The sequence below is a fragment of the Tenrec ecaudatus genome, chromosome 12 (genome assembly GCF_050624435.1).
Source record: "Tenrec ecaudatus isolate mTenEca1 chromosome 12, mTenEca1.hap1, whole genome shotgun sequence".
Taxonomy (NCBI): domain Eukaryota; kingdom Metazoa; phylum Chordata; class Mammalia; order Afrosoricida; family Tenrecidae; genus Tenrec; species Tenrec ecaudatus.
The window spans coordinates 112290308-112314414 of NC_134541.1; the positions used below are offsets into that span (position 1 = coordinate 112290308).

The 24107-nt window shown below is 53.1% G+C and overlaps 1 protein-coding gene across 2 annotated transcripts in view; it reads right to left on the reverse strand.

Annotated features, from left to right (window-relative positions):
- MYH11 (myosin heavy chain 11) overlaps positions 1-24107 on the reverse strand; it is a 141868-nt gene that overhangs the window by 56872 nt on the left and 60889 nt on the right. For both annotated transcript variants that reach the window (XM_075564544.1, XM_075564546.1), the window contains exons 5-7: positions 8452-8554; positions 4363-4455; positions 1397-1460 (exon numbers count right to left, since the gene is read on the reverse strand). In XM_075564544.1, coding sequence (XP_075420659.1) covers positions 1397-1460; positions 4363-4455; positions 8452-8554 — 260 coding nt within the window. The remainder of the gene's footprint in view (positions 1-1396; positions 1461-4362; positions 4456-8451; positions 8555-24107) is intronic.

Sequence of the window (24107 nt, forward strand, 5' to 3'; positions counted from 1 at the left end):
AGCGGTGAAGGGAAAGACCTTTGGGCCACGTGCCACCACGCAGCAACCTTTAGAAAAGGTTCTGATCAGACAAGCCGGAAGCGCCGGCCGTCCCTCTAGAGCAGGTTCTGAGTTTCCCAGAGTCTGGACACACTGCGGTATATGAGGAGGCCCGGTGGTGCGGTGGTTATGCATTGGGCTGATCCGCACGGTCGGCGGTTCAAAACCTCAGCAGCTCCTCGGGAGAAAGACTGGGCTTTCTACTCCCAGAAACCCACAGGAGGGCTGCTATGGGTCAGCACTGGATTCGATGGCGGGGGGGGGTTGAGTTTGATGGTGTGTACAGGAAGCCCAGTGGCACCGTGGTCACATGCTTGGGGGCTGACCAAAAGGTTGTTAGGTTGAACCCACCAGGTGCTCCGTGGTCTGCTTCCGTGAAAATGGATAGCCTTGGACATCCTATGGGGGAGCTCTACTCTGCTTTATGGGGTGTCTGGGTGTTGGAAGGTGCTGAATGATAACAGGTTATGGTGTGTGTGTGTGTGTGTGTGTGTGTGTGTGTGTGATAAACATCATATAACATCCACCAAACAAACTCAACCCTATCCACAGTGGCCCATCAAACCTCCAGCAGTCAAACAGAAGCGGTCTCCGGAGAGGGCTGCAGGGACGGCGGTGAGCAGGAGACACAGGTTTCCGACATGAGTCGTGTGAGTTGGAACAAAGTCACCCTGACTTGGAATGGACGGGACGACAGCGAGCCGGTTTCATTTCTAGATGTGGGAGATGCCGATCTGCTTCCTGCCCATGCACCTGCTGGTCACAGGAGACCTGCGGGTGGCGATGGTGCTGACCAGACCAGCCAGCTTCCGAACGAAAATGCACTAGGATAAAAGGCCGGCGATCGACTTTCACAGAAAAACAAATCTGCCACTGGAACCCCCACAGAGCCCAGTCCCACTGGAAAGCACAGGGGACTCTCCCTGAGTTGTCACTGACTAGAGACCCAGACACGAAGGCGAAGACCACGCAGTAACGTCCACGTCACCAGTTCGTGCTCTGTCCCGGCACACCCTAAAGCACTTTCTCACTCCATGTGTCTGCCCACGACGACTCGGTGCGGGCCTGTGTCCATCCCCTCACCACCCAGGAAGCACAGAGAGGTTGAGAAACTGGCCCAGGCCACTCGGCTAGCAAGGGGTCCGTGCAAGATCAGATCCAAGCCGGTCACACCGGGGAGTTCCCATGTGTGTAAGCACTTCCCCTATCACGCCTGCTGTTCAGGGGAGACGGCCTCCAAGGAGAGAGGGAGAGGGAGAGGGGCGGCTTCTCTGCCCGCTGCCTGGCCTCCCCTGGGCAACAGGGGAAGGTGGGAAGTTAGGGCAGGAGGTGCCACGTGGCCCAGGCCAAAGGATACAGGTCTCGATGTTGGCTCCCACGATGTAACCGGTGACGTCGAAGTTGATGCGGATGAATTTGCCCTGCCAATGGGAGCACAGGTCACTTGCTGCTGCCCACCCTTGGCCCCCTTAGCACGACACTGCAAGCTGGTGGGGGTGGGGGTGGGGCATCAGAGGGGATTGGGGGCGGGGCAAGAAGGCTGGTGCACATTGCAAGCCTCAGGGACCATCATGTCAGGAACAGAAGCAGTAACTGGGGAGCAGGGGAGAGTGGGGGGAGCCGCTTGTAAAGCAACTTGTAAAGGAGTAAACACCGAGGCTAAACACAGTTGAGGGGCTTGCCCAGGGAAGCCCTGCTCCGGGGGGGCGGGGGGCAGAAGGGAGGCGCATCTCCTGGGCTCACATGGTTGGGTAGCTGTCTCCCTCCCAGACCCAACCCCTCGGCCTAAGGACATCAGCTGCTGAGTGTGAAGCTGCTCCTTCCTCGTTTGGGACAGAGGTGCCACACCATCCCAGCAGGCCCTGCGGAGGAGGCCCCGGGGGGAGCCCTGTGGGTCAGCAGGTACCTCCACTCTGGCTAGTCCACCTGCTCCCTCCCTCAGGAGAACCCCAAAACAGGACCGGGCCAGTCCTGGATCCGGCGACGGGGCTTCTCAGCAGCCGACAAAGGCTGCGCCCCTTCTGTGCCACCCTGAAGAATGTGCCAAGGGGCATCATCCTGGGTGCACAGGGTGCCCATGCTTGCTCAGGCCTTGGGAACCCCCTCACATTGCCCCCCATGAACATAAGACAGTGGAAGAACGGGTGTTGGCCACAGACATTGCGATTTAACAGAGAGCCAACTGGCCAAGGGCATGCCATGGGCCAAGGGCCGTATCTTTTCTCCCTTCCACCCCCATGACGTGGTGAGGCACCAGCAGGAGGGCAGTTGTGTGGGGTGGGGGTAGTCTTGAGTTGTCTCTCATGTACGACCTGCCAGAGAGGTTGCAATGGACAGAGCCATAGGAATGCAGGGCTTACGAGCCACCGCAGTGGTTTGGGAATCCCAGGGAGGGTTGCTTTGCTTGTCACTAGGTGGTACAGCTCCTGGCACTCGGCAGCAGGGGCCCAGGATGCGGTGTCTCCTCCGGTGATCCAGAACCCTGTACAACCTTGCACCATTCATGCCCCGTACAACTCTCAAATGCCCCACCTGACAGTCATGGAGGCACATTACCTGGGTGCAGACCCATCCCTGTTTTAGATAAACACCCGAAGAATCCTGGGGGGAAGCTGTTATAATATGGAAATAAAATATCATGGGGGAGGAGCCGGGGTAGCACAGTGGTTCAGCACTGGGCTGCTGGCGGCAAGATCAGCAGTTCGAAACCACCAGTCTCTCCTCGGGAGACAAAGGGAGCTTTCTATTCCTCTCAAGAGGTGCAGTCTAGGAAACCCACAGAGGCAGTCCTGCCCCGTCCTGTAGGGTCCCTATGAATTGGGATTGACTTAAAAACAGCGACTTGGAATACCATGGGACCCTGGAGGAGAAACAAGCGCCGGCTACCATTTGGAAAACGCCATCCCCAGAGCCTGAGCCAAGCCTTGCATTGGTCTGTGGTTGCAGCTGTCACAGACACTGCGCTACCTGGGTGAGATGCACATCTTTATTAGAGATGGCCGTGCGGCTCCTCCATATTTCAGGGGACATCCTTCAGCATGCAGTGTCATTGGGGGTTTTGGATTCATGGGGACCTTACAGGTAGCAGCGGAAAGCACCAGCTCCGTGGCCTTTGGTTTGTCTGAGTCTGTAATGTCCATGCGTCTCAGGGGTGGGGGTTCCCTTGTGTTTTATTGGCTCGACTGGAACAAATGGGACATCCACTTATAGCGACTGGTCATCCCTGGTGACGTGTCCCAAGTCAACCAGGTGACCTCTCACTATCATTGTTCCCAAGACACACTCACAGGCACTGTAGGGGGACAGACTGACAGCGAGGTGGTAGCGTCGTTCTACGTCTGCAGCGGCTAATGTTACCCAGGCCTCTCGTTTCAGGACAGGGAAGAGGGCACGACTTTGGGTCAGAGGGGCAAGGGCCATTGTGGGAGCATGTACGGCTTCAGGTGGCTCAGACAAGGTTTCCACAAGGCCTCATCCCAAGTGAGGGGCAGCTCTGAGAGGGGCCCGCACATCTAATGGGGCCCCTCGCTGCTGCCATACAGTTGGAATCTGCTCAGCAGAGTGCCTGTGAGAATGTCGTCCTGAGCCTCCGCTGGGGGCCACCACTCGTTCTGTACAATAAGGGAGTTCCGTCTACCTGTCATCCCTCACTGCTGTCATGGAGACTGCCCCCACCCCCGGCCATTAGTGGGCTCGCATGAGAAAGGGGGGGGGTGAGGAGCCCAGAGCAGCATGCACGGGAAGATGGCTGCTCCCATGACAGTCTGTCACCCCAGCCCATCAGGAACCACACAGGTACCGACTGCCTCCACTCTCCAAGACTAGCTCTGGGTCTGGGACACAGGGGTGCCGCTGGGCAAACAGGAACGGAGCGAATAAAAACGGACTGTGGCCCCCAGCACAAATGCACACAGTAGGTACTGACACTGCCCTGTGGCAACCCCGTGGGTGTCAGAGTGCAACTGTGCTCCCCAGGGCTTCCGAGGTGCTGGTCATGTGAATGCAGGTCTCCAGGCCTTTCTCCCGAGGCACCATTGTTTCGAACTGCCAACCTCCGGCAACCTATGTAGGCCACTCAGGGCCCTCTAGCGCATAGGAAGTGCTCCATGTCATAAGCGAATTGCCAGGAGCAAATGCAGGCTGCCCATCCACAACACGCGCTCAATGGGTGTTTGTTCCGTGGATGGTGAGTGAGTGAGTGAGTGAGTGAGTGAGTGAGTGAGTGAGTGTCAGGGTCCCTGGTCAAGGTCAAGGCAGGGCTGGAGACACAGGCACCCCAGAAACGAGCCGTTGCCCGAAAACCCGCGTGGCTTCGCTACTTACAAATCGAGAGGAGTTGTCGTTCTTGACGGTTTTGGCGTTGCCGAAGGCTTCCAGAATTGGGTTTGCTTGCAGAAGCTGCTTCTCCAGCTCACCCTGAAAGTCATTCATACCCAGTTATTGGAGACAGCGACACAGGTCCCAACGGGCTCTGCCCGAGACTGACGGTGTCACCAGACTGCCCTTAACCCCGTTCTCTCCGATCCTACGCCCTGGCCCACCCAAGTGAGAAAGAGTCTGAGGCTAAGGGGCAGCTTTAACAGGATTTCAGCAGAGGAGGAACTGGCCAAGTCCAATGACAGCTAAGAGGACCGTTTTTCCCGAGACCAGCACCTGCTCACCTTGCCACACTCGGCTGTGCCCTTCAGGACAGGTACACCGCAGCAAGTTGTGCAGTGTGCAACCTGTCCTGCTGGGCCTGCCCCCTTGGTGTGGCGCACGTGTAGTGTGCTCAGCCTTCTTCAGGCGAAGCCACTAGAATCCGTCTCCTGATCACTGGTGTGGGTGTGTTCCAGTGGTACTTTCTCCTTTCTCAGGATTGGTTTTCTGAAGTCTCCCACAGAGTACAAGTAAGGAATGTGCAAATCCCACAAGGCTCCCTTTGGAGAACTGCCAAGCGCAAGGCAAGGCTTCAAAGCAGGTTGCTGAGCTCTACCCAGCAGGTTAAAGGCAGCGGAGGCGGCGCGGGACACAGCTAGCCCACCGCCCCGTGGGGTGGCCTCCTATGCACGAATGCGGTCACGTGATTAATCATGGCAGCAGAGAGGGCCGAAGACGACAAGGTTAAGCCATGCCGGGAAAGCAAACGAGCTGTTCCTCTCTATCCCCAAACCACGGCGGCTGCGGGCTGGCCCAGAGGCCTTCTTCCTCCAGGGCTCCTCTGGGTGGTCTTGTTCTCCCTGCCTTTCCAAGTGCTGACTTGTGGGCAGCAGGGTTGGGGGCAACAAGAAGCCGGAAAGGGGTCTAAATCTTCGGGGGCGGGGGGCACAGCATTCCTCCAGGCCCCCTACACACCAGCAGGGCATCCTGGGGGTTCTTGCCCCAAACAGGAAGCTGCTGTTATGCTTTTCGTTCCACCTGTGTCCTCCTCCTTGACAGCTCTCCAAGACAGGAAGAGCGAAAACGTCACCTCACGGCAGTCACGGCCACAACTGGAAGCCCGCCATCACTGGGACTTGGCAGATACTTAGGAGAACTCTGGGCTTTTCTTGGCTAGTGGTAGAATGGAAGGGATCCCTCCCATCCACCCCAATGTCCTCTTTCTAGAATGGCAATTCCAGCTGGTGGGGTGCAAAGGTCCTTCTCAGGAGACCTTGAAATGTGAAACAAATGTGTCAAAAGGGACCTGCTTCAGATTCATCCTTCTACGAGGAATGAGGAGGAGACTTGGCCCAGGGAAGTTAGGTGACTCAGCCAAGGTCATACAGGGGCCGAGTCTAAATAAGGGGCCTCCCTCACGGCACTGCGGCCCAGCATCTGCGACAGATTGAAGGTGACCCCCCCCCCAGCAGTGTGGGCAGCCCCCGAGGGTCTCTCCCAGGCCTGAGACCTGCATCCCTGCCCCTCAAGCAGGACCCGGTCGGGGGTCATGTAGCTGGGTCCTTACCGCACCATCAAAGCTGTGTGTTTCAGGAGACTCAGAACAAGCAACCAGCATGCAGAAGACAGATACACACTGCACACACATGCATGAGGTCACACTGTGCACCGGGGAGAAGGCCGGGGCAGAAGTTCAAGGATGACGGCAGGGAGGATGAAGGGAAGCATCCCACAAGTGTGCCATCCCCCGCCCACCAAGAAAGCCAGGGAAGTGTGGGGGGTCAACAGTCCTGACACGCTCAACCAGAGGGGACAGATGTCTCAAGGTCGCTGCCGCTGGAGGACCCATCCATGGCAGGTGCAGGGATGTGTCCTGCACTGGGTGACACCCATTCCTCCAGGCTGTAGGACAGCCCCTAGATTTCCAGGTTGTCAGGTGGCAGATGTCCTTGTCCCTCACTCCGGGAGGCACTGGACACCCACGCGGCAGTCTTGTAGTGCATGTGCTGACCGGGCTTGTGAAACTCAGGGGCCAGCCACGGTCTACCATCAGCTACGGGGCTCAGTGGGTGCGACGGGGACATGCAGACCTGAACACACTCCATGCCTCCCCCACACGCACCCAGAAAACACCCTCGGTTACTCACGTAAGCAAGAGATGGGCCTTGCTGTGGTTGGACGATACAGCATAAAACAAACATCGGGGTTATTTCAGTCGCGCATCTCCCAGGGCCCGAAGAACACACACCTCCACCCCACTTCCCCAGTCCCTGATTTCCTTTCTGGCCGCTTCGTTCTCCCTCTGGGTGTAGCTTGTCCCCGCCTCTGGTTTCTTAGCAGCCTAGATAGCTTAGAGGCCTTTGTCAGTGCGAGGGCTGAGATGGGCTCTTGAAGAAGCCCTAGTGGAGTAGCGGGTGACAGGCTGAGCTGCTCCCCAAAAGGTAAGCAGTTCAAATCCACCAGCCACTGTGGAGGAAGCATGATGAGGCTCTTTCCTCCCACGGAGAGTCCTAGCCTGGGAAACCTTCCACAGGGGGCAGTTCTCCTCTGGCCTGTAGGGGCGCTGTGGACTGGTGAGTTCGGTTTGGGTTTTGCAATGGGCGCCTTTCAGGAATGAAATTTGCGTCTGCAACCCAAGCACCTTCCGCCTAAGGGCAGTGGCGTCGTGGGGAGTCTGCTTCCCTGTGTGACAGAGGAGAGGGGCTCCCGGGGGGTGCGGGGGCGTGTTTCTGGCTGGGCTGGGTAGGAGAGATCTCCGGGTCTTTCTCCTGCAGAGCCGTGGTGGAGTCCAAAGCCGGAGCCTCTCAGTTGGCCTCTTGGCGCATGGTGTGCGCGTGATAAAGGGTGTCACGTGTTAGTTCTTAAACTGACTCTTCTCGCGAGAGAAAGGGCAGGGAGACGCGGTATTTGAACTGGGGCTGCTTGCTCTCACACACTGTGGCTGGAAACTGGGGGTGGGGGGTTCAGAACCAGACGTGGTTCTCAGATGCCGGGCTCTGGGTTTCCTGGCATTTTTCTCTGAGAAAGAGGTTCCCCAAAGCTACAGTGGCACCTGCCTTGGCTCTCCGAGGGCCTTCAGACAAGCTGGCCTCTGTGGCTGTGGGACAGCTGGTCACCTTGGAGGGGCTCGGAATGGCCTGGCATGGCAGGAATCAGTGGTACCCACCCCCCCATCCTCTGTTATTGTTGAGTCCCAAGTGGAGCATCCTCCTGCTCGCAAACCTGCAGGCGGGGTTGCTGCCAAATCCTTCCAGTGGTTCACTGTTGTCCCCACCTCTGGGACAGAGGACCGGAAGGACAGGCCCCGAAAACCTACCCTAGTGCGAGGACTCTAGAAACCTCTTTTCACATTCCGCCGTCGTCTGCTCTTCTGTGTGATTTCTGGGTGACTGCCCCCCTTGCCCACAGCTCTAGAAGCTCAGCCAATGGAAGAGCACATCCCTGGAGCTCCGACGCCAGCAGTGCTGGGCACACAGTAGGGCTCAGTCTCTAAGCGTGACTGAGCAGCACTGGACGGAGGGAGCCCACTTGGAATACAGGGCGGGGCGAGCAAACTCAGAGTGGGCCTCTGTTCCAGTGCATTTCCAGAGATTCAGCTACAGTTTTGCTCCTACTGGGGACATGGGCCAAGTCTGGGTACATTTATGGCCATCATGATTGGGGGCCAGGAAGGAGGGCACTAAGGGAGAGGTACTAAGGATGCCTGGTGGGTAGAGACTAGGGACGCTTCTAAACACCCTAAAATGCCCAGGGAAGCCCTCACAGCAGAGAATGAACTGGCTGCAGACACCTTTCGTGTCTCAGTTGAGAACCTTTGACCGCAAACCTCTGACTGCTTCTCAAACAGAGTAGGCCCAAGGGGACGTTGCCGTGAGCTGCCAGGGAAGGGTGGGCAAGCACTGGGCTGAGTTCTTAGAACTCTCTGTCCTGAAAAGTCTCGGCCCACTCCGGGTCTCCCTCACCGTGGTACCGGGTACGGGTATCTACATCAGGCTGCAAGTGGGGGGGTCCCACTGCTCAGGCAGGGCCGCGGGGCAGACGGCCCCCACTCACCGTAATACTGACATCCTTCTTGCCCTTGTGGGAGGAGGCCACCACCGCCAGGTACTGAATGACTTTCTTGGTGTTCTCTGTTTTCCCGGCTCCAGACTCGCCTCTGGAAGACACGGCAACAGTGGCCAGCAGCCCCTTGGAAACAGCCCCACACAGGTTTTCTGTGGGGTGTGCCCTACAGCTCTGGCCAGTGACCATCGAAATGGGAGTTCCCAGCGGGGCCTCCCAGGCCCACAGGCACACCATGAAGACCGGGCTGAGCTGGGCTTCAAACCCAAGGCCAACACCCAGTCCACGCCTGCCCAGAGGCCGCAGGGTGAGCTTTCTTACCAGATTCCAAAGTCAAGTTGATGTGGCCTGGCCGGCCTGTTTTTACAATGTCGTTCGTGTTGGTAGAGACAGAAAGGGTGAGGGAGGTCAGAAATACCTGGGGAGGAACAATGGGAATTCCCAAGCACTGGGCTTCCCACCGACAGAACCTGTACACAGACCAGTCGTTAGAACAGAACAAGGGGATTCCGTAAGGTGTACAAGCAGGACAGGTGTGAGTCCGGGTGGTTCATTCAATCGCCGGAGCAAAGCCGGGCAGAAGCTGAGCTGGAGGAAGGGGACAGGGCAGGGCACCACAGTTGGAGGTGTAGCCGTGACCCATGCGTGATGACACAACCTTGCTTGCTGAAAGCGAAGAAGCCCCGAGGCACTTATTGGTGCCGATCAAAGTAGGGAGGACGCCTCAACATAAAGCCAACCACGACCTTCACAAGTGGACCAGCATCAAGATAAACCGAAAACAGATGGACAATTGTCAAGGATTTCACTTGAAGCCACAATCAAAGCCCAGGGGGCAAGAGACCAAATTCTTTATCACCTTGGGCAAGTCTGCTGCAAAGGATCCTTTTGAAGAGCTCAAGAGGGCTCACCCGGGCCTTCTCCGCTGCCTCATGCAGGCGAGAAAGCTGAACGATGCGTCACACTGCCCAGAGGAGGAGCCGGAGCATTTGAATTACGGTGCTGGCAAAGACTATGGAAAATACCACGGACTCCCAGAGAGAGGGACGGATCTGTCTGCTAGCAAGTAGCTAGAAGTGAGGCTGGCAAACCTCATCTCACATATTTTGGCCACATCGTCAGGAGAGACCAGTTTCTGAGGAAGGAGCTCCTGCTTGGTAGAGTGAAGGGTCAGTGGGAGAGAGACCACCTGGGTGAGGTGGGCAGGGATGGCACGGACGCCGCCTGAATGGACTCAACCAAAGGAGTGGTGGTGCCAGCGGCTCGCCATCCCGGTTGGGGCGCGCTCTGATCTGGTGCGGGTAGGGTGGCCATAACCACACCAAGAGTCTGGAGTAAAGGTTCGGAAGCTCCCCCTTAGGGAGAGATCATGGGTGGTCCCCTCAGCCACTGCACAGAAACAAATTCCTTTGTGGTCGGGAAAATCTGAGTGCCCCGAGACTAGCTAACGATCTCATCAGCAGTCAAAGGACAAGTCTGATTTAAGAATTCGTGCCAAGGTGCAAATGACTGTGCCGTTTAGAACCTGCAGCTCCTCGAATAAGAGATGTGAAGTTTTCACGAAGATGACCAGCGGCTTCTCTTAGCTACCAGAGACTGCGGTGATGGGATTGCTTGGGGTGTCAGATCCTTCCACCAGCTTCCTACCACTCCCACTGAAAGGGAAGGGCAGGGTGTCCACCTACGTGGCCCCTCCCTGCTCATTCTCTCTCCCACCCTCCCAATTTGCCTAAGAGTGGATTCTGGCTCATAGCAACCCTATAGGGCAGAAGAGAATTGTCCCATTGGCTTTCTGAGACTGTACATTTATGTGGAACCACATAGCCTCATGTTTCTACCTTGTAGGGGTGGTGGTGGATTCGAACCACTGACCTTGTGCTTAGCAGCCCAACATCTTGCCGGCTGCGCCACCAGGAGCTGCTTGCTCCCATTTGCTTACGTGCTACCATTTTAACTTCCCAAGTTCACTTTTTAAAAAGCTGCCTTAGTGCTTGTGACCATGAGGTGTCAACGGGATCAGCTAACAGGCATCAGAAGACCCCCAAACAATAACAGCAACAGAACAACATATTGTCGAGAATGAGGGGGGTTGGAGCAGAGACCTCACACCCATTTGAAGACAATAGGACATCCCCTCACAGAAGGGTCACAAAAAAGGATGTGTCAACCAGGGTGCAGCATAGCACCAATGATACACACAATATTCCTCTGGTTCTTTGAGGCTTCCCCTAGACCGGAGCATGTACACTGGTACAGATAAGAGCTCACAATACATGAATTCAGGTCCGATAGACCCCCCAGGAATAGAAATGGGAATAGTAATACTGGGGTGGTTGAGGGAAGGTGGGAGGATGAGGGGAGGAAGGGGGAATGATGGCAATAATCAATGCATAACCCCACCCACCCCCTAGGGGGATGAACAACAGAAACGTGGGTGAAAGGAGACAGCAGTCTCGGTGTAAGATAGGAGAATAATAATAATGTATCAAGGTATCAATGTCATGAGGGTGGAAGGGGAGGAGGGAAGGAGAAAAGAGGAGCCGATACCAAGGGCTCAAATAAGAAATAAATGTTTAGACATGAGGATGCCAACAAATGTACAGAAATGCCTGATACAATTGATGCATGGATTGTTATAAGAGCTGTAATAGTCCAATAAAATGATCTTTTGAAAGAAAAAGATTGTTGAAAGGGAATCTAATTGGCTGGGTAAACTTTCTTACCTAAAGCCCAATCAAATGATTTTTGGGAAAAAATCTGAGACACACGGCATCTGGAAAGGAATTTGTCCACCCCAAGCAAGGTCAGCTCAAATTCTCAGCGCTGAACCAGGGCCACCAGTGGTGGTGCAGTCCCTGTGCCTCTTCCTAATTAGGAAATTCAGACACGAATTTTGCCTGCCAAGAGCCCTTTAATAACTTTGCTTGTGCTTTGAAAGAATGAAAGAAAGAAAGGAACACGTTCATCCCAGGTTGCTGGGCTTGAGTCCCAATTGCCCTCAAAACGGCAACCACTGCCACCAAGCATGGGTTTCACAGTGCATGGGTTCTGACTCAGACCCACTTCTCAGAGAGTGGGATTGCTCCTGGGGGTCCCTGACGCTCACTCTTGACAAGAACAGACAGCTTCATCTTCCTCCACAGAGTGGCTGGTGGGTTTGACCTAGCTGCCAGCACTTAGTCCACTGTGCCACCAGGGCTCGAGCCCAAATCCCACAGCCCCCCAAATCCAGAAATCAAAAGTCTGGATGCCAAGACACTGGCATTAAAGCCGCCCTTCCCCGAGGCTCTCCCTCACGGCTGGCCGCCTCAGCGGCAGGCTGTGAAAGGAGAGACAGGGAGGCCTTACCCCCATTTCCTGGGAGGGAAAACCCGGCATTTAAATACTTATTTAAAAGAGGGGCATGGCCGTTATATAACACCCTGTCAACTTGCGAAGGGGCGGAGTCTGGCCTGTCAATCAGGTCGCAGCTGATGACTTCACTTGGAGGTGCTATGGAGATAAATAGCTCATTCAGGCCAGACCCACACAGACACTCTGCTTCATCTCCCTGCTGACTAGACACATGGAGCTACACTAGAGTCCTGGAGCTGGAAGAGCCATGTACAGACCCTGCCAGAGCTAAGATGCTTCCATTGCCACTGGATCCACAAGACTTTCCATCCATTGGCCTGTGATCTTCCTGCATTTGGCATCACTGCATGTGTTGTGTGAGCCTGAAGAAGAATTCATAGACTGGTATTGGGCATATGGGCTAATGTCGGACTTAAGGACTTGATCTGGACTGGGCTGGGATGTTTTCTCAATACCCAATTGCTCTGGTATATAAAGCTCTTTTTTATACACATAGGAGTGTCTCTGGATTGGTTTCTCTAGTCAACCTGAACCAACACAAAGGGAAGGGACTAAATTTTAGAATCTATGCTTATTGTTCCCTGTGGATTCTCCCACCACCTCCAATGCTGCAGGTAGGGCTCAGTGTTCTGGCTGAAGAGGAACTTCGGCCGTGGTTGGGAGACCCACTCCTCCTAGGTCACAGGGAGAGGCAGTGGCACGGTCAGAACGGAAGCCCCACCACCTATTGCAACGCTGTCAGGACAGTTTCTACTGCATTTCACCAAGTTCATCCAGTGAGACAGCCCAGTCCTTCTAGGGACTTGCCAAGCCCAGAGGAAAGTAAGTTGGGAGAGGTCACTACTTATTGAAGGCCTAGGCAACTCTGTGCTAGGCAGTGGACTCAACTATTATTTTTTCATTTCAATTACTCATTTCATTGGGGGCTCTTACAGCACCTACCGCAATCCACACATCAATTGCATCAAGCACATTTGTACATATGTTGCCATCTTCATTTCCAAAACATGTTCTTTCTACCTGAGCCCTTGGTATCAGCTCCTCTTTTTATCCCTCCCTCCCCCACCTTCTCACCCTCTACTCCCAACTATTGTTTATTTAATCCTCCCAATAACTCCCAATGAAAGAGTTAGGAATTATCCCCCTCACCCACTGGGGGAGCTGAAGCTCAGAGTTGTTGAACGAAATTGTTCCAAGCCACATGAATAGGAAATGAAGGAGGAGAGGGATTTGAATCAGGGCCCACTTGATTCAACCAAACCAAACCAAACCCATTGCCTGGGTTGTCCATTTTTTATGGGAGCAGAGAGTCTCACTTTTCCTCCCACAGAGGGGCTGGTGAATTTGAACTGTTGATGTTGTGGTTAGCAGCCCAATGCTTAGGCCACAATGGCAAAAGGGCTCCACTCTTTGACACCAGAGTCCTTTTATTTTGAAAAGTGAGGAGACATGACACGTGAGAAAGATCAAGTGAAGCCCACCACCCTTCACCAACAGCAATTCAGTGACTGAACACAGCACAATTCAGAAGGCGCTGGACAGTCAAGGTGGAGCTGCAAACAGCAGCCATGGAAGGGAGGCGCGAGGAGGCCTGCTGTCAGACAGGGGGCGCTGTCAAGCCGATTGTGGCAGATGTAATTAGGTTAAAATGGAATACCTGATCATTTGATCTCCCTCTGACCCACTTAAAGTTTGCTCTAGTTTTTAATGTGTCCTCTATTTTCACAATGGAGGGTTTTCCCCCCTCTGGTTTATTTTGTGTTGTTGTTGTTGGTCTTCCTCCTCCTCCTCCTCCTCCTTTTTGATATATTTTCTGGTATATGAAAGCCAGGATAGGCCAATTTTTAGAGCGAATAACCAGATTAAAATTTTTTTAAATTAAAACAATAACTGGATTAATGACTTATTAAGGGTTGGAGGGAAATAGGGAGCTAATAAAATGTTTTAGAATGGATTGTGTTGATGATTATACAACTCTTTTAAATATGTCTGAACTATGGAAATGTATGATATGTGAATCATATGTCAATAAAACTATTAAAAAAAGAATTTCCCTGTGTGTGCGCGCGTCTGTGTGAGGGTGAGGGGGAAGTACTGCTACAAAACACCAAAACGGGAAACTCGTTTCTTGGTATCTCCTCACTGAGACCCCTTCCCTCTCCAGTGTTTCCTCTCTCTAGCCTTTCCCTGACGAGGCCTGCACTCTTCAATGGACACCACATCAAAACACCAGCTGGAGTATCAACTAGGGACTCCAATTCTGTTCGTTTGAGAGGGTTTTGGCATTTGAGAACAAAAAGAAGAAGCCAGGTCAGAGCCGCAGGGTGGATGCAGACAGGCAGACTTTGCTAGCCTTGAAGGATGAGCAGGTGCATTGTCATGACTGGGGGGCACGGGGGGGGGGTGTGGATCCTCGGAGGAGCTTTCCTGGCTTATTCATCCCCTAGAAAGCCCTCGTGATTGTCCTGTGTCCAGTGAGAAAATCTATCAAGAGTACTCCTTTGGAGCCCCCCAACATGGTCCCCACAACCTTCTGAGCACTTCCTGTCTTGAATTGGTCTGACCGAGTAGATTCCCTCAGAAGCCAGTGGTCCAGTGTTTCGACTGGACCTTGTTCTTTGGATTGGATGGGTCCATCTAAGACTAGTCCCCCGTTAGGACCATCCCCCCAAATCCTCCTCATTGATGCTGATCTGACTTAAGAGACAGCCCTTGCTCCAAGATGAGCCCTTTGAGCTAGCTTCACTTACCACTCTGGTACCCCTCCAGCCAAAGGTGGCTGAGGCCAAAATGTTTGCTTACCATGGAATGGGTGAAACCACGCGAGAGTCCACCATGGGTGGCTATCACCACAGCGAGAATGCCGGTCTTATTCTACCGGCTCCTGAACTTCAACCACAGTGGCTTCATGTGCCAAGACTGACCGTCTTCCCTCTCTGGGCTCACCTTTAAGGTCCTCCCAACGTTCTTAACATGCTTGACCCATCTAAAATCTGTTGTTTCCCGTGGGGTACCGTTCATGTAAACTTCGATCATTTTGGAAGATGTCCACTTGAGTCTTGTTCAACATTCGCTATTAGCTCTGGACGCAAACAGTGGCTTTCCTCATGGCATAAAAATATCCCCTTTGGTGGGGGGTGGGGTGTGTGCGTACCCTAATGAGACTCGGCTGAGTGCATTGCTGAGAGAACTTGCCCGCAGCCGTCCACTGATCACAGAGACACGGGGAAACATGTTGGGGTTGGAATAAGCCAGGCATGTATAAACTAGAACCCGAACAGAAATCCTTCTCAACTTATGAATATGGAGTCAAATTAACAATAGCAACTCAAAAGATTAGACCAGCAGTTCTCAACCTTCCTAATGCCACGAGCCTTTAATACAGTTCCTCGTGGTATGGTGAAATTGGTCAAATTATTTTCGCTACTACTTCACTGCCTTCATTTTGCTACTCTTATGAATCAAGTGATCCCTGTGAAAGGTTCATTTGATCCCCCAAAGGGGTCATGACTCACAGGTTGAGAACCGTTGACTTAGATGGAAACCTTATGGAGCAGTGAGTTTATGTGAAGGGGGGAGAAACACTGACTGCCATAGGGTCAGTGTTAATTCATATCGACCGCCTGTGGGTTTCCCAAACTGTCGCTGGTCATGAGAGAGGGGAGCCCAGTCTTCCTTCCTCCCAGCCACTGGTGGCTTCAAACTGCTGCCCATCCGAATCACGGCCCAATGCACAACCACACCACCACCGGGCCTCCAATGAGGATTCAGTTGAAGCCTGCTTTTTGCTGTGTGCATTCTCAACAACAACAATGAGACATTAATTGCCATGAAATGTTAGTGGCCTGGTTCTTGAGCTCTGTGGGAGAGGGGATTTGGCAATCAGCTTCTCCCTGGGTGGACTCCTTGGTTCAAAAGTTTCCTAGTTTTGTTGATAAAAATAATTTCCCTTCTTTCTGCCAAAGAAAACACCCCAAGTCCCTGGCTCGTGGGTGTCTAAAGATTGATGTGCTCAGGAGGTTTCAGAAATATTATCAGCTCTGCTTTTCTGAACCCTGAGCTCTCGGGTCCGAAGATTCCTTCCTGGGTCTAGGAGCCCTAAATCCCAGTCCAGTGTCTTAGGGAACTCAGTGCCCAGCTCTCTCTGCCAATGCCCCACACACATAACCATATATGGCTTCCTGGCCCTGTCCTCACCCTAAAGCCAAATCCTTGTGACTACTCCAGGCCCAGGGGCTGAAGGAGCCAACGAAAGCCCACTTAACCCCTTGGGCCCCAGAGAAGTCAGCTTCATGGTCAGAGAAGTCAGCTACAGGCTCCATGCTGAGAAGGACCTTGAACCATGGTGACTCGCTTAATCATTTTTAAACAGGGGCCCTGTGCCGACTTAGCTTTGCACAGACCCCATAAGTATGAAGGAGCTTAACAATTTTGTAGAAAACGTCCCTTATCATCCAATTCCGTTTTTTTCCCCACTAATTTTTTTTCTTTTTTGGTTGTACATTTTTTTAAGGTTTTTATTTTATTTATTTATTTTAAACATTTTGTTAGGGGCTCATACAACTCTCATCACAATCCATACATATACATACATCAATTGTATAAAGCACATCTGCACATTCCCTGCCCCAATCATTCTCAAAGCATTTGCTCTCCACTTAAGCCCTTTGCATCAGGTCCTCTTTTTTTCCCCTCTCTCCCCACTCCCCCCTCCCTCATGAGCTCTTGATAATTTATAGATTATTATTTTGTCATATCTTGCCCTATCCAGAGTCTCCCTTCCCGCCCTTCTCTGCCATACATCTCCCAGGGAAGAGGTCACATATGGATCCTTGTAATCAGTTCCCCCTTTCCAACCCACTCACCCTCCATTCTCCCAGCATCGGCCCTCACACCCCTGGTCCTGAAGGTATCGTCCACCCTGGATTCCCTGTGCCTCCAGCTCCCATATGCACCTCCCACTAACATCGTAAGGCCCCTCAGGTGGAGCTGGCCCTGGCCTGCAGGGGGAATGTAATTTGTAAGGCCTTTCTAGCCAGTGGCCTGCCCTTTGTATGAGAGGTTAATTGGCTCTGAATCATAGGCTATGTAGTTCTGGCCCTCGCCTGACGCAGACCCTGCTGCCAGCAAAGTCCCTTGATATGTGTGCTGTCTAACTGCTACACAGCTTGCCCAGCCCAGCCTGGCAGGGCCTCTGTTTTGTTAGAGAGCCTCTAACTATCCCAGGCTCCATGGTCAGCCGGACCAAGTTCAAATTTCTGTACTGCCAGGCAAATCATTTAATCCCACTATAACTCAGTTTCTCTGACAAATGGGTATGATAAAACATCCTCACTTATGAGGATTGAATCAGTGGATAGCTATACAATCTTTAAAAGCTGGCAGTGCTAGGTGCGCAATAAGTGCACGAGAACGTTACCTGATGTCATGGTTAATGCTATGTGTGAGCCTGGTTAGACTGTGATTCTCCTCGGTTTGGCAGACAGTGGTCTGGCTGCTCTTCCATAATGTGATATGATGTAATCACCTCCATGATAGGAAGGATCTGATGTGAGCAGCCAGTCACTTGAAAAGGGAGTGGGCGTGTGGCCTGCCTCCCATATATAAATCGATGTACACACACACACACAAGCGTGCGCGCGCACACCCCTACACCTCTGGGGATGAGTTGATTTGCAGGCTTCGTGGTTTCCAAGGGAGCCCCCATAAAGAGCTTTGCATTTTCCATTTCTTGGTCTTTACCTGCATTACTTTTATAATGAAATAAATAATTTGTTTTCACTAGACATTTTCATATCAATTTCAAATGTTAACTTTATTAACATTTTTCAGGAAAAATGCTGCTTTTGTCTTTTAGGAAAAGATCATGAAAAGAGGTAAAGGAAGCAGTGAAAAATGAACCGAGTTGCCTAAAAGTGGGCCCAACAAACTTTTTCTGTAAGGGACCAGGTAGAGAGTATTCGAGGCTTTGCTGACCACCAAGCGTCTTGTCACAGCTACTCCGTTCTGCCATCTGTGTGAAGTGGTCATGGATAACATACTGCAAAGGACTGGGCATGGCTGCGTTCCCAAAACACTGGCATGGTTCGTTGACCCCTGGGTGGACATCAACGCACACTGGTGGCGCTGTGGGTTAAGCACTGGGCTGCCAACCTCACTGTTGACGGTTTAAATCCATCTGCCGCTCCTCAGGAGAAAGCCGAAGCTGGCTTCTCCCATTACGACCCGCAGTGCTTGAGTTCCTATATAGGTAGGATCGCGACGAATCTACATGAACTCAACGGCAGTGGGTTTGGTGTTCAGGTGTGGGGCGGCAATCAAAACACCCCAAACCCTTGCCACCAAGGGGATGCCAACTCATCGTGACCACACAGGGCACGGCAGATGTGCCCTGCAGAGCTCCCACGCCTGCAACGGCCGTGGAAGCAGGCTGCCGCAGCTTCCTGCCAAGGAGCGGCTGATGGGTTTGAACCACGGCCTCTTGGCTTTGGTGGAGTGCTGGACCACGAGCCACACAGTGGTCTACTTCAGGGGCCCACGGAGGGGTCCTACTGCAGCCAGTATGCTGATGCCAAAGCCTGGGTTTCTCTCCACGCTCTTCTCTCAGTGCCTCAAGCAAGCAGGGTAACACAGGCTCATGCTTGGAATCGCAGCCCCTTCGACACACGTCACCCATGGGTGCGCCTGGGTGGCGCAAACGGTGACTCCTTCAGCCATCAGCCCAAAGGGTGATGTTCAAAATCTCCCAGAAGCACCTCGGAAGAAAGACCCGGTGAACGGCCCCAGCCATGGAAACCCCACGGCTCCCAATCTGCCCGGACACACACGTGATGGCCACGTGTCAGAAGTCACGTGGAGGAGCTCGTGGGTTGCCCGTGTGCTCTCTTGTGTTAACTGCCTAATGCCAACCATGCCTCGTGACCGGGTGCGCACGACTGCTCCTCCTAAGGTGTTCCTCCTGTTCTCCCAACTCAGGGGTGGGGGTGCGGGGCACAGACACCATCGATACCACTATTCTACAGGGGAGGAAGCCCAGGTCTGCAAACGGAACCAACTTGGCCTGCAGCCGATGAGTGACGCACAGGAAAACCAGAGAGTCAGCACCTACGTATGTGTCCAAGACCCCTTCCTCCTAACCCACAAATGATGCTCAACATCTCCACCCCTCCGGCACTGCGTTATGCCAATAAACACCCCCGCCCTTGAATAGGGTGACCAGATTTTAACATTGGTGAAGCGGGACACCATTGATAAAACTCATATCCTGGCGAAATAGCCCCATGGCGGCTGAAAACCGTATACCCTAGCTTGTCCTGCATTCGTTCCAAAAATCGGGACTTTTAAAAAATGCTGCAGGACGTGGGAAGAATTGTTAAAAATCGGGACTGCCCACCAAAAGCGGGACGTCTGGTCACCTTCCCCTTGAATGGCCTGCTGGCCTGTACCAGAAAGCATTTCTCTTCCAAAACCAGGCACACAGCCAAGTGGAGGGGAGACAAAGGCTGTGAGTGATCCCCAGGGGAAACCCCGAGGGCCCGGCTGATTGAAAATAGTCAGTGTTGGCCTAAGTCTCCTCCTCTGAGGACTGGCATCTCCAAGCAGCTCAAGAGAACTACTTCCAGGTCACTCATGCCAAGCCAGCAGGTACTGAGCACATCAGGAGGTCCCCAACAGCACTTGTGGTCTCCTTGAATGATCAGAACCATCTATGGTTCAAACAGTTTTCATCAGCCTGCGAAGCCGGCATGTCCACTTCCGGCTTGCACAACCGCTTCCTGCCTGCTTGGCCACTTCCTGTCCACAAGAGCACTTCCTGCACCTCATCCTTCCACTGCGCTGTCCCCAAGGTTACGGATCAAATAAATGGACCTGTTCGCTGCTCCTCAAAAGGCCAGGGGGTTCCCGCCTCAGGGACTTTACCCTGGGATTTCTTTTTCTCTTCCTAAATTCACCCACGGCTCCTTCTTGTCATTCAGAAGTGCTAAGTTGGGGAGCAGTGTGGGGAGTGGGGGGCAATGCTGCTAGTGATTTCTCTGAACCAATACACCACATAGGCAAGACGCTGGCTATTCCTCTGGCTACAACATCCACACTTGCCCCCGAGTCTGCTGGGGACTGTTGGTGGCTCCGTTAAGGTCCACACAGCAGCCCCTGGTCCTCCCAGCTGCATCATGAGGGCGAGAGCCACCTAGCACAGTCACTCATGGTGTCACCGCCCCTACAAGGGGAGGGGAAGGCCGTGGGGATGTGCCCTCCCAGCCCCCCCCTCCCCCGCAGCTCCCTGCAGCTTCTCTCCTCTCCCATTGGCGGGGGCAGAGACCCTTCGGTCTGCTCCACACTTGCCACGGCTGCCTCCCTGTCCCCCCAACACCCTGAGTGGCAGCCACTGGTTGGAGGGGATGGTGAGAAGGGACCACACTGGGTGACAGCTGACACCCAGTCCGAGTGGCTCAGCGGCTTCTCTCCCTACTGTCACCAGCCCGGGGCTACGTTTGTTGTCAGCCCCACTGGCAGTGTCAGGGGTGCAGTTTGTACCCCAACACTCTTCATGATGCTACTGGGTCCTCAACAGGCCACGAGGAACTTGGCTCCAGGCCTTCGCCTCACGAAAGCTCACCGTGGGCCTCTGGGCAAAATTCATAGCCTCTCCGGTTTTGTGGTTGTTGTGAGGTGTGCACTTATGAGACCTCACCGCCAACCTCTATTTTTAATGGAATGGCCACGGCTGTGCACTGTGGATCCAAGTCCCCAGTCCAACTGTGGCCCACTCCTCTGCCCCTCCTTCACAGCAAGACTTAGAATAACAGGCCCCGAGAGACCTTGACTCCAGCTCTCGACACTCCTACAAGTGACAACCGTATATAGGGCAGGAGCCATGGACTTCATCCTTTCTGGAGACCCTTCCAAGGCCAGAATTCCGGGAACCAGCTTGAAAAAGTCCTGGCCCACCGCCCAAGCCAACCCACAAAGTGGGGTCTGTCTGTTGAATGTGACTTAGCTGTCCCTGCTTAATCATGTGAGATTTCACCTAAAACAAAAAGACAAATCTAGATTTCTCTCTTCTATTGAAGGTAAGCCTGGCAATGCAGAATGCATATTCTCCCAAGAGGGAGTCCCAGTGGCGCAGTGGGTTAAGCCCTGGGCCGTGAACTGCAACGCTGGCAGTTCCAATCCACCAGCTGCTCTGTAGGAGAAAGGGGAGGCTGGCTGGGGCTGTCAAGCTTTTATAGTCTTGGAAATCCTAAGGAGGGGTTCTCAGTTCTCCTCTGGCCTGCAGGCTCAACACGAGTCAGGGTCAACTCAACAGGAATGGGGCTGGTTTTCTATTTTACTCTTTTATTCTGGAGGCTGCAGTGCCATCACCGCTGCCCCCTTCAAGGGGCCCCCTGCCCCCCATGCACCCCTGCCTGCCACCCTGTGACATCCCCCTGGCCCCTTCCACACACTAACATTACATGGTTGGCCTCAAATGGCCCTTCAGTTGGCATCCGTGCCCCAAATGTCCTGGCAGGTTTCTTCTCAGACAGAGGGAAAGGGATCTCCCTGCTCCCCCCAACCTTGGCCTTGGCACATCCCGGTTGTCCCTCATGTTCGTCTCTGACATTTCCACTGAGGTAGCATGTCTGCAGAGACGACACTTGTCCCATTCACATTCTCTCCTAGATCCTCACACGCTTCCCTCTTTGTACTTACCACAGCTGGCAATTACACACTCACCTGGACGATTTTTAAGATTGTGTGTATAGATAGATAGATATAGACATATATAGATATAGCCCCAAATTCCCACAGTACAAAATACAAGTGTCCTTCCCTTGGGCAGCTCCTGTCTGGTACTTAGAAGGGGCCTGGCCCGTTCACTGTGCTGGCTAACGAGTGATGAAGGTCAGGATGGGAGAGAGCAGAGAGGGAAGGGCATGGCCCAGGGAAACTTCGGGAAGTGGCCCGGACAATTCTGTCCTGGACAACGAACAGCTGGCAAGGCCCTTAGACATGAGGATGGTGAGACTCCATCTCACACACCGTGGACGGTTCCTAGAGACAGAGCTCATGTTTGATAAAACGGAGGGTCCGAGTAAAAAGAGGAAAGTGCAGAGAGGCAGATCGATGCGGGACTGCTACAAACCGCAGAGACTGTGAGGACGGTGTGGGGCGGGGCAGCGCTCGTTCCATTGCACACAGGGTCACTAGGTAAGGTAGAAGGGAGGCAGGTTTGTTTCCTATTGGTGTTTTATCAAATGACCACCAATTTGGTGGCCTGAACATTGATGATCTGACAGATCTGGAGATTGAAAGCGGGACATGGGTCTTGCTGGTTTGAAACCGTGTTGAGGGGGCAACGCGCTCTAGGAGAGAGGCTGTTTCCTTGCCTTGTTCCAGCTTCCAGACGCGAACTGCGCTCCCTGGCCCATGGCCCCTCCTCTGTCTCCCACACCAGAATCACTGGGAAAAGCCCTTCCCATACTGCATCACACTGGCCTCCTCTTCAGTCCAGTCCTCTCACTTCCTTCTCCTTCCCTCTTCCGCTTTTAAACGCCCTTTAAAATCTATGCAGGCTGCAGCTTGTGTAACCTATCAGAGGCAGAAACCTATGTGAGGAAAAAAAAATCAAATATTTTTCATGACAACCAATGGCCAGGAGATGAGTATGAACTTGGCTGAAGGGAAAGGCAACATGCAATGAGGAATTGGTCAGCAACAACAAAAAAGACCAGAGGAAGGCCATGGAAGGTATATAAATGTTAAAGGCGACAGAGGTGAGTGCTATTCTATACGCAATCCTGCGAGAACAATTGGAGGAAGTACCTGTAAGTGGATGGACAGACAAACACAGAAGAATCTGAACCAGTATGGGAAGGAGAATGATCCTCTACCTCTGAATATATATCAGAGTTGGCAGAGTCTCTCTGTCTGTTTATAAATGCCACAGATGTGCTCACGAATACAATAGAACACACATACAGGGGAGGAAGTTACAAAACTTCTCAGCTACAACCAAGAATCTTGATGGAGCGAGTCACTGGGCATGAGGGCTCAGACTGATCCAGAGATTGTTCTGCAGCCTATTGGTGAGTAGTGGCTGGGTCTGACGGGCTTGTGAATTCCCGTCGAGGGTACAACCATCAGTACCTCCCTGTGCAGAGCCAAGAAGGGTGACAAAAGCCAAACACGCGTGGAAACAATTCGTCTGAAGGGCTAACCACGGACCAAGTGGGCCTCAGCCTCCCTGACCTGAGACCAGAAGAGCTAGATGGTGCCCGGCCACCACTGCTCTCGAAGGTGAAACAAATGTGGGAAAGACCCGGCTCACAGGGCAGAGAGAGATGGGTGGAACTCCCCAGGCACTGCTCAGGCCTGGGACTGGCTCAGTTTTCAGCAAAACCACAGAAAGGCTGTTGTTGACCTCGAAGGGAACAGTAGTAATACCACGGAGGTGAAGCACTTCTTAGCGCGAATGATCGACCACTCACGCTCACAAGGGCAGCCCTTCCCCAAGTACAAGGTTTGGGGGGGGGAGGAAGGCTAGAAACAGGGAACGGAGCGGGGAGAGGGGATGTGGGATAAGTAAGGACTGCCACCAACGAGAGGAAACCGAACATACGTGACTCACTGAACTGGAAACTGACTTGTTCAGTAAACTTTCACCCGATTCACAACAAAAAGGGAAAAAAAAAAATCAAAGGACTGATAGAAACGTGGTCAGACCTGGGTAATGTGGGCCTTTTCCAAGATCCAGGGAATTTTTTCCTGAACAGTAAATTTTCCTTGAATAATTCTGAATTGAGTTAATGCCTCTGCTCTGAGCTAAGGCCTTCAAAGACACAGTGACACCAAACATAGCAGCTTGCTCGTTGTGAAGTGTTAGAACAAGCCCCAGCGTCCTCATCAACGGGAAAGGTTCTAGCATCTTGGAGAGACATGATGCATGGTTCGGGGTGTACACAGCCTGCGTTCCAGAAATGCTTCCCATTCTAGCCCCCCTGCTTTAGTCAATCCCAACCCACAGCAACCCTCCAGGACGGTGCAGAACTGCTTCTCAGGAGACCCCAGGATGTGGTGGTGGACTGGGTTACACAATGGACTGCTACCTGCAAGGTCACAGCTCAAAACCACCAGCTGCTCTGCAGGAGAAAGAAGAGGCTTTCTACTCCTGTAGAGAGTTACGGTCTCAAAAACCCACAGGGGCAGTTCTACCCTGTCCTACGGTCGCTATGGGTCAGAGCTGACTCAATGGCAGTGAATTTGATTTGTTTGTTTGTTTGTCTTGGGGGGCATCTTTACAGAAGTAGACT